The sequence below is a fragment of the Hemitrygon akajei genome, chromosome 8, assembly GCF_048418815.1.
Source record: "Hemitrygon akajei chromosome 8, sHemAka1.3, whole genome shotgun sequence".
NCBI classification, from domain to species: domain Eukaryota; kingdom Metazoa; phylum Chordata; class Chondrichthyes; order Myliobatiformes; family Dasyatidae; genus Hemitrygon; species Hemitrygon akajei.
In genome coordinates this window covers 2,040,115-2,052,175 of record NC_133131.1, presented here as the reverse complement: position 1 = coordinate 2,052,175, position 12,061 = coordinate 2,040,115, and the positions used below count along the sequence as shown (strand labels likewise).

At 50.0% G+C, this 12,061-nt stretch overlaps 1 protein-coding gene across 2 annotated transcripts in view; it reads left to right on the top strand.

The window, feature by feature from the left end:
- Positions 1–11,250, top strand: part of poldip2 (polymerase (DNA-directed), delta interacting protein 2) — a 50,148-nt gene extending 38,898 nt beyond the window's left edge. Inside the window, exons 11-12 of one of the 2 annotated variants that reach the window (XM_073053027.1) lie at positions 6,121–6,257; positions 10,951–11,250. In XM_073053027.1, the coding sequence (XP_072909128.1) occupies positions 6,121–6,250 (130 nt within the window). In that variant the 3' untranslated portion in view covers positions 6,251–6,257; positions 10,951–11,250. The remainder of the gene's footprint in view (positions 1–6,120; positions 6,258–10,950) is intronic. The other variant, XM_073053028.1, reaches the window with a different exon arrangement.
- Positions 11,251–12,061: the final 811 nt, after the last annotated feature.

The following is a 12,061-nucleotide window of genomic DNA, read 5'->3' as shown; positions in this document are numbered from 1 at the left end:
CTGACGGTCTGTGGGGGAAACCACCGGGACTGACGGTCTGTGGGGGACACCACCGGGACTGACGGTCTGTGAGGGGACACCACCGGGGCTGACGGTCTGTGGGGGACACCATCGGGGCTGACGGTCTGTGGGGGAAACCACCGGGACTGACGGTCTGTGGGGGACACCACCGGGACTGACGGTCTGAGAGGGGACACCACCGGGACTGACGGTCTGTGGGGGAAACCACCGGGGCTGACGGTCTGTGGGGGACACCATCGGGACTGACGGTCTGTGAGGGGACACCACCGGGACTGACGGTCTGTGGGGGACACCACCGGGGCTGACGGTCTGTGGGGGACACCACCAGGGCTGACGGTCTGTGAGGAGACACCACCGGGACTGACGGTCTGTGGGGGAAACCACCGGGACTGACGGTCTGTGGGGGGACACCACCGGGACTGACGGTCTGTGGGGGACACCACCAGGGCTGACGGTCTGTGAGGAGACACCACCGGGACTGACGGTCTGTGGGGGACACCACCGGGGCTGACGGTCTGTGAGGAGACACCACCGGGACTGACGGTCTGTGAGGAGACACCACCGGGACTGACGGTCTGTGGGGGAAACCACCGGGACTGACGGTCTGTGGGGGAAACCACCGGGACTGACAATCTGTGGGGAGACACCACCGGGACTGACGGTCTGTGGGGAGCACCACCGGGACTGACGGTCTGTGGGGGACACCATCGGGGCTGATGGTCTGTGGGGGACACCACCGGGACTGACGGTCTGTGGGGGAAACCACCGGGACTGATGGTCTGTGAGGAGACACCACCGGGACTGACGGTCTGTGGGGGACACCACCGGGGCTGACGGTCTGTGAGGAGACACCACCGGGACTGACGGTCTGTGGGGGAAACCACCGGGACTGACAGTCTGTGGGGGAAACCACCGGGACTGACAATCTGTGAGGAGACACCACCGGGGCTGACGGTCTGTGGGGGACACCATCGGGGCTGACGGTCTGTGGGGGACACCACCGGGGCTGATGGTCTGTGGGGGACACCACCGGGACTGACGGTCTGTGGGGGACACCACCGGGACTGACGGTCTGTGAGGAGACACCACCGGGACTGACGGTCTGTGGGGGAAACCACCGGGACTGATGGTCTGTGAGGAGACACCACCGGGACTGACGGTCTGTGGGGGACACCACCGGGGCTGACGGTCTGTGAGGAGACACCACCGGGACTGACGGTCTGTGGGGAGACACCACCGGGACTGACGGTCTGTGGGGAGCACCACCGGGACTGACGGTCTGTGGGGGGACACCACCGGGACTGATGGTCTGTGGGGGACACCACCGGGACTGACGGTCTGTGGGGGACACCACCGGGGCTGACGGTCTGTGAGGAGACACCACCGGGACTGACGGTCTGTGGGGAGCACCACCGGGACTGACGGTCTGTGGGGGGACACCACCGGGACTGATGGTCTGTGGGGAGCACCATCGGGACTGACGGTCTGTGAGGGACACCACCGGGGCTGACGGTCTGTGGGGAGACACCACCGGGACTGACGGTCTGTGGGGAGACACCACCGGGACTGACGGTCTGTGGGGGGACACCACCGGGACTGATGGTCTGTGGGGGACACCACCGGGGCTGACGGTCTGTGAGGAGACACCACCGGGACTGACGGTCTGTGGGGAGACACCACCGGGACTGACGGTCTGTGGGGGGACACCACCGGGACTGATGGTCTGTGGGGGACACCACCGGGGCTGACGGTCTGTGGGGAGACACCACCGGGACTGACGGTCTGTGGGGAGACACCACCGGGACTGACGGTCTGTGGGGGGACACCACCGGGACTGATGGTCTGTGGGGGACACCACCGGGGCTGACGGTCTGTGAGGAGACACCACCGGGACTGACGGTCTGTGGGGAGACACCACCGGGACTGACGGTCTGTGGGGGGACACCACCGGGACTGATGGTCTGTGGGGGACACCACCGGGGCTGACGGTCTGTGAGGAGACACCACCGGGACTGACGGTCTGTGGGGGGACACCATCGGGGCTGACGGTCTGTGGGGGGACACCACCGGGACTGACGGTCTGTGGGGGGACACCATCGGGACTGACGGTCTGTGGGGGACACCACCAGGGCTGACGGTCTGTGGGGGGACACCACCGGGACTGACGGTCTGTGGGGGGACACCATCGGGGCTGACGGTCTGTGCGGGGACACCACCGGGACTGACGGTCTGTGGGGGGACACCACCAGGGCTGACGGTCTGTGGGGGGACACCACCGGGACTGACGGTCTGTGGGGGGACACCATCGGGGCTGACGGTCTGTGCGGGACACCATCGGGGTGATGGTCTGGAGGAAGACCATAGCGGGTGATGGTCTGTGGGAGGAAGGCCATAGGGGGTGGTTGTGGGGGCATACCATCGGGGTGGTCTGTGGGAGAACACCACTACACTGAGAGTCTGGAGTTTACACCAGATAGTGTAAAGTAGGAAATTTTCAAAGGTTCAAAGGTACAATTTAATGTCAGAGAAATGTATACAAACACATCCTGAAATGCTTTTTCTTCAGAACCATCAACAAAAACAGAGGAGTGCCCCAAAGAATGAGCGACAGTCAAGTGTCAGAACTCCAAAGTCCCCCCAGCTCCCCCCCCCACCATAAGCGGCAGTGAGTGACAGTCTCCCCTCCCCCACCAGCAAAAATACATCGGCACCGCCACCAAGCACACAAGCAATAGCAAAGACACAGACTTGTGGTTACCCCAAAGACTTCGCATTTCGCCCAGTATTCACATACCGCAGGTTCTCTCTCTCTCCCTAATAAGGGAGAAAGAGGTGTGTCCATTTTCCCTGTGAGTGGGGAGACATAACAAACAACTTGCTGGTTTACAATCTTAAAAGTTCGTTACATTGATTTTTTTCGAGCTCTGTGCCTGAAGATCGCAAAGATCCCAGGTCTCCAGGCACACAGCCGTAGATATTTCAACTCTCCCGATGACACACGGGTCTCCTGTCATGACACTGACCTTCGATCCGCCTATCTCCAGGGCCCCAAGATCCTAGGCTTCTGAATCCGAGCTGGACTCTTAGGCTGAACCTTTGGCATGCCAAGCAACGGCCAGTTATGGAACCCCAAGAGCAGGTCCCATCCTTCAGTAGCTTGATTATGCTAAATCCACCCTGAAGCAGAATTTTGACAGAGAACTGATGTCAACATTGCTGATGCACAGATAACCTACTGAATCTGGCCTGTGCACTGCCTGTAGGTTGCTAGACACATCCAGTCCAGATCTGTAATGGAGCATGGTTAGCTGTAATGAATGGCTCCTACTAATGTGGCCATCTTTCAGTCAGCACATCTAATGCATAATGATTTAATGCGTATCTTCAAATTCTGTTCTGTGATTTTATTGGATATTTTTGTTCTCAATACAAGGTGTAGGGAATATTAGTTATGTTCTGCTTCTTCCCTTCCTGACCTTGTAATCTTCGATGTGCAAGATGGTTTTCCGTATAATCCATCTTAATTTCCACAGCCTTCTCATTACTAACTAGTTCAGTGCTCTCAGGTGAATTTATTCCCAGCTCTTCATGGATTTCAGCCAATTCTTACTCAGAATTATCTTTGACTTGCATTCATTGGAGTTTAGAAGAATGAAGGGGGGATTTTATTGAAAACTATGGAAGATGTGGAGAGGGCATAATCTCAGAATAAAGGGATATCCGTTTAGAACAAAGATGATGGGGATTTTCTTTAGCCAGAGGGTGGTTTATCTGTGGAATTCATTGCCACATACAGCGGTGGAGGCCGTTATTGAGTATATTTAAAGGAGAGATTGATAGGTTTTCATTAGTCAAAGGTTATGGGAAGAAGACAGGAGAGTGGGCTTGAGAGGGATAATAAATCAGCCATGATGGATTGGTGGAGCAGACTTGGTCGACTGAATGGCCCAATTCCACTTTTATGTCATACAGAATTATTCTGCCAGTGAGCGTACATAAGGATTAAGAGCAAGGAGGAGGGAATTGACTGGTTTTTGAAAACGAGGAATGACTGAAGGTAGAAGAGACAAAGAACCTTGCTTTTCACAAACCAGCTCCAATTGCTCTGCATCTGTTACCCTATAACCTTCAAGTCCTTTCTCCCTTTGCTTACCCCTAACTGCATCTCTGACAAATTCCACTACCTAACCACTTCTGAGAAAGAGTTTGAGAACCTGTGTCAGTTGGATGTAAGAGGAAACATACCAGGCCAGTTGGTAGCCCCATGAAGTCAGTTGGATGTAAGAGGAAACATACCAGGCCAGTTGGTAGCCCCATGAAGTCAGCTGTCTGTAGTGGAGCACAGTCAGTGGGTTCAGGGGGAGAAATCCTGGATGTTACTTTTGATGTGGAGCATGGGGCAGAACCGGGCTTTTCTGTGAATTCACCGCTGAACTTGCTACTGTGCTCACTTAGAATAAGTCCATCCATGGGTCAGTGTGCCACATGTTCAGAAATAAGATAAATCTTAAGTTCAGCTGCAGGATATTCTCATGGTTGAACGAAGCATGCATTTGTATTTTTTTGTGTGTGACGTATACACTCAGTGGCCACTTTATTAGGTACCCCTATATACTTGCTCATTAATGCACATATCTAATCAGCCAATCATGTGGCTGCAATTCAATGCATAAAAGCATGCAGACATGGTCAAGAGGTTCAGTTGTTGCTCAGACCAAGCTGGGGAGATCCCTAATAAAGTGACCACTGAGTGTATAAGCCATTGTATTGCAATAAAATCAAAGCTCTGAATGTTGATTCACAGAGCGTTACCTGGAATACTGTGGACAATATTGTCTCTTGTTTAGGTATAGATAGTAATGGAATCAATTGAAGGAGGGTTTACTGGACTATTTATTACCTAAGATGGTTGGGTTGTCTTGTGATGGAAGTTTAGAGAGACAGGATTGTATCTGCTGCAGTTTAAAAGAGTGAGTAGGGGTTTGATTGAAATGTGTAAAGTCCTGACTGGTATACATGGAGAGGATGTTGTTGTATGACTGACATGGAGCTACACCTGAGACACTGTATTGTGTTGGAGCATTTCCATGGGCTGAACACTGTGCCAGAGTTCTGGAAATCTGCTGATGCAGGGTTATGGGGAAAAGACGAGTAGGTGAAGCTGAGCCCATTGTATGGCAGAGCAGACTTGATGGGCCAGATGGTTGATTCCAGCTCCAAGTTCCTATGTTCTAAACTTGGGTCCTAGAGGGTGAGGAGCAGTGGCTCCTGTTCCTTTGCAGGGAAGGTCAGGGGCACGGTTCTAGAGGGAGGGAAGCGTGGCAGGCTAAGATTGAAGGGTTAGAGAGGAGTAGGGAAATGGATGATGGAGCCATGACCTGCTGGCTTACCACTGAGAGTTGGTAAGTGGGTGGAACCTACTGTCCCCTCTAGGCCAGCAGGGAGATGATGGGTTGAATTACTGTAAATGGCGTTATAAATCTCACCAACTCTGAGGCATACTGGGGATTACTTTTAAGATTAGTGCCTCAGCATCTCCTTGCCCACAGCCCTTGGGCCATGACACCAACTACCTCTTTGCCTCTCACTCATTCAAAGACCATCCCTCAGGGGTGAGCTGCTGTCACCCAGTGAACTTGCTTGTTCCTTCCAGAAGGCTTGCTGGAACTGGAGGTCTGGGTCTGACTGTCCCTTCTAGCCCAACCCCAGCTTGGCACTCAGGGGGGCCAGGGATGGGTCCTGCCTCTGAGTGTGCTTTGTACTCAGATACAGGGATGTTCTGTGTCTCCACTGAGGATGTGATGCAGTTAATGCTCTTGTATCTCCTCGAGGATCAGTGTTAATGCTCATTTACTAAAACTTAGGTGAGTTAACTGCCTGGTGTATTTGTACTGAGAAAGACTAGGTTGAAAGGAGTTTTGTTGATAATGAGCTTGTCTGTGTATCCAGTGTTCCAGAGGAGTTGCGAATGAACTTTCCCTTTAGACTTTATCCCCAGCCATTCCCCTTTCTTCCCACTTCCTCAGCCTTGTTTCCACAGAAATTTTTCAGTTGTCGGGGGCCATTTCCGGAGGCTGACCTTATCTCTGCATTTCACAGGGGTTCCTATCGCTTTGAGAGCGCCAACCGGAGTCTCCTCGATGTTCGTATTCCACCATTCTCCCTCGAAAGCAAGAATGATGACTCTCCCAATGGGTTCTTGCCAGGCCCATTCATCTCCTTAACCTAAGCACGAGGTAGTTACCACAGTCTCTCACTGAATGATAGAAGTATTAAGCTAGCAAGAGACTTTGGGGAATGGGCCTGTGCTCCCCCCATCCTGTGGATTACTGAAAATGGTTCAGAGGTTCAGTCAGCTTGAGTGATAACCAAACTCCCAGAGGTGGATGTGAGCATAGAATCTCTTCCTGAAAAGATTTCTTTAGAAGCATGTATTAAGTATATCCGTCCATTGACATTTTTGTGAGAGCTTTAATTTCCAATGTAAACTTGATGTTGGAAACTTGCTGACAAACTTTCCTCACTGACAAAGAAGCTCATGATATTGTTACACATGGTCAGTACTTTATAATGTGGAGTTATGGTACCAATGAGGTTATAACCATCACCCCTACTGGGGCATAGACTGTCATCAGCAGCTTACCAAAGTTCTCTATACTGGACCAGTATTTCAACTTGTCCCCAAATGTAGCCCATTCTCAAATACCCCTCCTCTTTCAGGGATGAAACTCCAGAGATGCTTTTGGTGTTTCTGTAGCTCTGGGTTTTTACGTGACGGGGTTACTAGCCACATGTTGAACTCTCCTCCTTTCGCATCCGGGTTTGGGACCATCCATGACGGAGTTGACAACTTTATTTGGTGATGCAGTAATGATTGGTGTATTTATGGCATTAGTTCAACAGTTTGTATGTACATATTTAGATCAGACAAGAGCCTAGAACTCAGTACTGTGCTGCTGTAGGAATGTCATTGTCTTCCGTGGCACTTGGATGCCAGTCCATTGTTTACTTATCTCTCTTGTCATCTCATGTACTAAGTACTGTGTCCGGCTGTTGGATTATTGTAGATGATCTCTGAATTGGAAAGTTTGCATCTTGTACTTCAGGAAAGGGAATGCAGTAAAAAGTGATGACGTGTTTTCCATGGTGTAAACATGGACAGCAAAGCCAACAGTTAGTTATTGTTCATCCCTTAACAAGGGTTCTCGAGCTACAGCTGATCTTAGAACCAATGACACAGTACAAGCTGTTTGGCCACAATGTTATGCTGACCCTAAAACCTACTCCCAAGATCAATCTAGTCTTTCCCATCTACAAAGCCCTTCATTTTTCTATCATCCATGTGTCTGTCTAAGAGTCTCTTAAATGTCCCTAATGTATCTGCCTCTACCACCACCTCGGCAGTACATTTCACACAACCATCACTCTCTGTAAAACAAAACTACCTCCGACATCTGCCCCCTCATACTTTCCTATAATAACCATTATTAGTACCAATGGTTTTTACCATTTATTGATGGTAAATAATTAATACCATTGACATCCTGGGAAAAAGTCCGGATCAAGGATCTCAGCCCAAAATGGAGACTGTTTATTCCTCTCCATAGATGCTGCCTGATTTGCTGAGTTCCTCCAGTACATTGTGTGTGTTGCTCTGCATGTACAGCATTGTGTTTTGAGTTGGTAGATTAATTGGTCAAATGGGTGTAAACTGGGTGGTATGGGCTCATTGGACTAGAAGAGCCTATTACCGTGCTGTACCTCTAACATTATTTGGTGTGAGAATACTTGTGCATGGTCACCCAGTTTTACCCTGCAGAGCGCAAGTGCATGAAGATGCTCTCCAGTGGTAAAAGGGGAACCAGCTGCAGGTAAATCCCAACACAGGCACTCTGCTGCCAATGGGTTTCACTACAAATGTTGGGGGTCCTTGGCAGTGTGTGTGTAGAGAGATGCAATAGCTTATAAGATTATAAGGCTAATAAGAAGGAGCTTAAGTAGGAAATTCGGAGAGCCAGAAGGGGCCATGAGAAGGCCTTGGTGGACAGGATTAAGGAAAACCCCAAGGCATTCTACAAGTATGTGAAGAGCAAGAGGATAAGATGTGAAAGGATTTGAACTATCAAGTGTGACAGTAGGAAAATGTGTGTGGAACCAGAGGAAACAGCAAGGTACTTAATGAATACTTTACTTCAGTATTCACTATGGAAAAGGATCTTGGTGGTTGTAGTGATGACTTGCAACAGACTGAAAAGCTTGAACATGTAGATATTAAGAAAGAGGATGTGCTGGAGCTATTGGAAAGCATCAAGTTGGATAGGTCACCGGGACCGGATGAAATGTAGCCCAGGCTACTGTGAAAAGCGAGGGAGGAGATTGCTGAGCCTCTGGCGATGATCTTTGCATCATCAATGGGGATGAGAGAGGTTCTGGAGGATTGGAGGGTTGCGGATGTTGTTTCTTTATTCAGGAAAGGGAGAAGAGATAGCCCAGGGAATTATAGACCAGTGAGTCTTACCTCAGTAGTTGGTAAGTTGATGGAGAAGATCCTGAGAGGCAGGATTTATGAATATTTGGAGAGGTACAATATGATTAGGAATAGTCAGCATGGCTTTGTCAAAGGTAGGTCGTGCCTTACGAGCCTGAGTGAATTTTTTGAGAATGTGACTAAACACATTGATGAAGGTAGAGCAGTAGATGTAGTGTGTATGGATTTCAGCAAGGCATTTGATAAGGTACCCCATGCAAGGCTTATTGAGAAAGTAAGGAGACATGGGATCCAAGGAGACATTGCTCTGTGGATCCAGAACTGGCTTGCCCACAGAAGGCAAAGAGTGGTTGTAGACAGGTCATATTCTGCATGGAGGCCAGTGACCAGTGGTTTGCCTCAGGGATTTGTTCTGGGACCCTTACTCTTCGTGATTTTTATAAATTACCTGGATGAAGAAGTGGAGGGATGGGTTAGTAAGTTTGCTGATGACACAAAGGTGAAGGTGTTGTGGATTGTGTGGAGGGCTGTCAGAGGTTACAGTGGGACATTGATAGGATGCAAAACTGGGCTGAGAAGTGGCAGATGGAGTTCAACCCAGATAAGTGTGAAGTGCAAACACGAGGAAATCTGCAGATGCCTGGAAATTCAAACAACACACACAAAATGCTGGTGGAACACAGCAGGCCAGGCAGCATCTATAAGGAGAATCACTGTCGACGTTTCGGGCCGAGACCCTTCGTCAGGACTAACTGAAAGGAAAGATAGTAAGGATTTGAAAGTAGTGGGGGGAGGGGGAAATGCAAAATGATAGGAGAAGACCGGAGGGGGTGGGATGAAGCTAAGAGCTGGAAAGGTGATTGGCGAAAGTGATACAGAGCTGGAGAAGGGAAAGGATCATGGGACGGGAGCCTCGGGAGAAAGAAAGGGGGAGGAGGGAATCACCAGAGGGAGATGGAGAACAGGCAAACAACTAAATATATCAGGGATGGGGTAAGAAGGGGAGGAGGGGTGTTAACGGAAGTTAGAGAAGTCAATGTTCATAGCCATCAGGTTGGAGGCTACCCAGCCGGTACGTAAGGTATTGTTCCTCCAACCTGAGTCTGGATTCATCTTGACAGTAGAGGAGGCCATGGATAGACATATCAGAATGGGAATGGGTCATGGAATTAAAATGTGTGGCCACTGGGAGATCCTGCTTTCTCTGGAGGAACCTTATGTACCGGCTGGGTAGCCTCCAACCTGATGGCATGAACATTGACTTCTCTAACTGTTATTCCATATTTACATACAGTGGTTTCGGGGTATACACCCCGCCACCCACCCCTCAACTCCCACGGGAGAAGGACCCTAGACTGTGGTCCTTCCCCACCGGGCCTTTGCGGTGGCTGCACCGAGTTTGATTGCGTCCCTCAGCACGTACTCCTGCAGGCGAGAATGTGCCAGTCGGCAGCATTCCCTCACGGACATCTCCGCGTGCTGGTAGACCATCAAGTTTCAGGCCGACCAAAGAGTGTCTTTGACCGAGTTGATCTGCCAGCAGCACCGGATGTTGGTCTCGGTGTGCGTCCCTGGGAACAGCTCGTAGATCAGAGAGTGCTCTGTTATGCAGCTGCTGGGGATGAACCTCGACACAGCCCCTTCTATCCTTTTTTTTGATTTAAGCTACCCACAAGTGGGAGCACTCACTGAGAGCCGTGAGTGGGACCAGAAAGAAGGTACTCTGGGGTGCTGCCTGCAGAGTCTCAGTCACATGGTGATAGGGTGCTGTCCCACAGAGAAGAATTAGGCCATTTGGCCCATCAAGTATGCTCCACCATTCCATCATGACTGATTTATTATCCCTAAAAAGAGCTCAGTTTTCTTGCCTTCTCCCCTGACCCTTTGATGTCCTGACTATTCAAGAACCTGTCAACCTCTGCTTTAAATATACCCAATGACTTGGCCTCCACAACTGTCTGTGCAAATGAATTCCACAGATTCACCAGCCTCTTGCTAAAGAAATTCCTCTGTTCTAAATGGATGTCCCTCCATTTCTGGGGGTGGCCCTCTGGTCATAGACTTCCCCCACTACAGGAAACAGCCTCTCCACATGCACTGTAACTTGGACTTTTAATATTCTATAGTTTTCAAAGAGATCCCTGCCCCCTCATTTCAGGGAGTTCCAGAGCTATTAAACATTCCTCACAGGTTAACCCTTTCATTCCCAAAAGCATTCTCATGAACCTTCTCTGGACCCTCTCCGATGCCAGCACATCTTCAATAAGGGGCCTAAAACTGCTCATGATATTCCAAGTGCAGTCTGCCCTACGAAGCCTCAGTATTACTTCCTTGTTTTTACCCTTTCAAACACTGACATATTGAAGTGGGGAGTTGACTCTGTGGATAAGGACTGGCCATGGATCACATTATTTACTCCGCTTTTTTCATTCTGTTTTCAGGGGGACGTTTCGTTTTGAGAGGCCTGGAGGTTCACAGCTGGACGTTCGGATCCCGCCCTTCTCCCTGGAGAGCAATAAAGATGACAAGGCTCCCCCTGCTGGCTATAGCTGGTAGAGCAATGCCCACTGGTCCTTGGTCCAACAGTGGCTGCTGCTGCCTGGAACTTTGGGAGAGCGGAGTGGGTGAGGAGCTGGGGGGGAGGGAGTAAGCCCTCCAGAGTCAACTTCTTGCAAATATCCTGGGTTTGCCATGTACAAACTAATCGTATTCTTGAAAAAAAATATTTTGGTGGAATTGGACCTCTGAGTTGGTCGTGGGAATTTTTGGTGGGGAAAATAGAGGATGGGTGGACATTGGAGATTCTTGCTTGCTTTAGTCAGGATGAATGGGATTGTGTCTATTGCTCACTAATATTCCTGAAATTCTGCCCTCCTGCACATGAAGGAACATTTAGGTAGCAAGAGGTGGCCATGTGCAAACCAGTCATCATTGACCAGACACCAGTCATCTGGAATAGAGGGACATCCCTTTCAAACAGAAATCAGGAAGAATTTCTTTAGCCAGAGGCTGATGAATCTGTGGAATTTCTTGCCTCAAGTGACCGTGGAGGCCAAGTCATTGGGTATATTTAAAGTGGAGGTTAATAGATTCTTGGGCATCAGAGGTTACGGGGAGAAGCATGACAATGGGGTTAAGAGGGATAATAAGTCATCTGTGATGAAATGGTGGAGCAGACTCAATGGGCCAAATGGCCTAATCTGCTCCTATGCCTTCTGGTCTCATGGCCAAATCTGGGTCCTCTCTGACCAGCGTCCACTGCTTTGTGAGCAAGGTATTTGTGGTTTCCCCAGATGAGTGCCCATTGTTGGCAACTGCCTTTTGTGTGCCCCTCCTAAACACATCAGATAAGCATGAGTACTCAGTGCTCTGTACAAAATCCCACAAGCAAAGGGTTTTACATGGGAAGATCCAATATGGAGTAATGATTGGATGATAGAAAGCTATTTTTTGGGTGTTGAGAGAAGATTTCTGGCTTGGGATATCATGTATCTCTCACACTCTTTGAAATATTAGTGTAAGAACTTAAGCATCACTGAGGTGGGCTTCCAA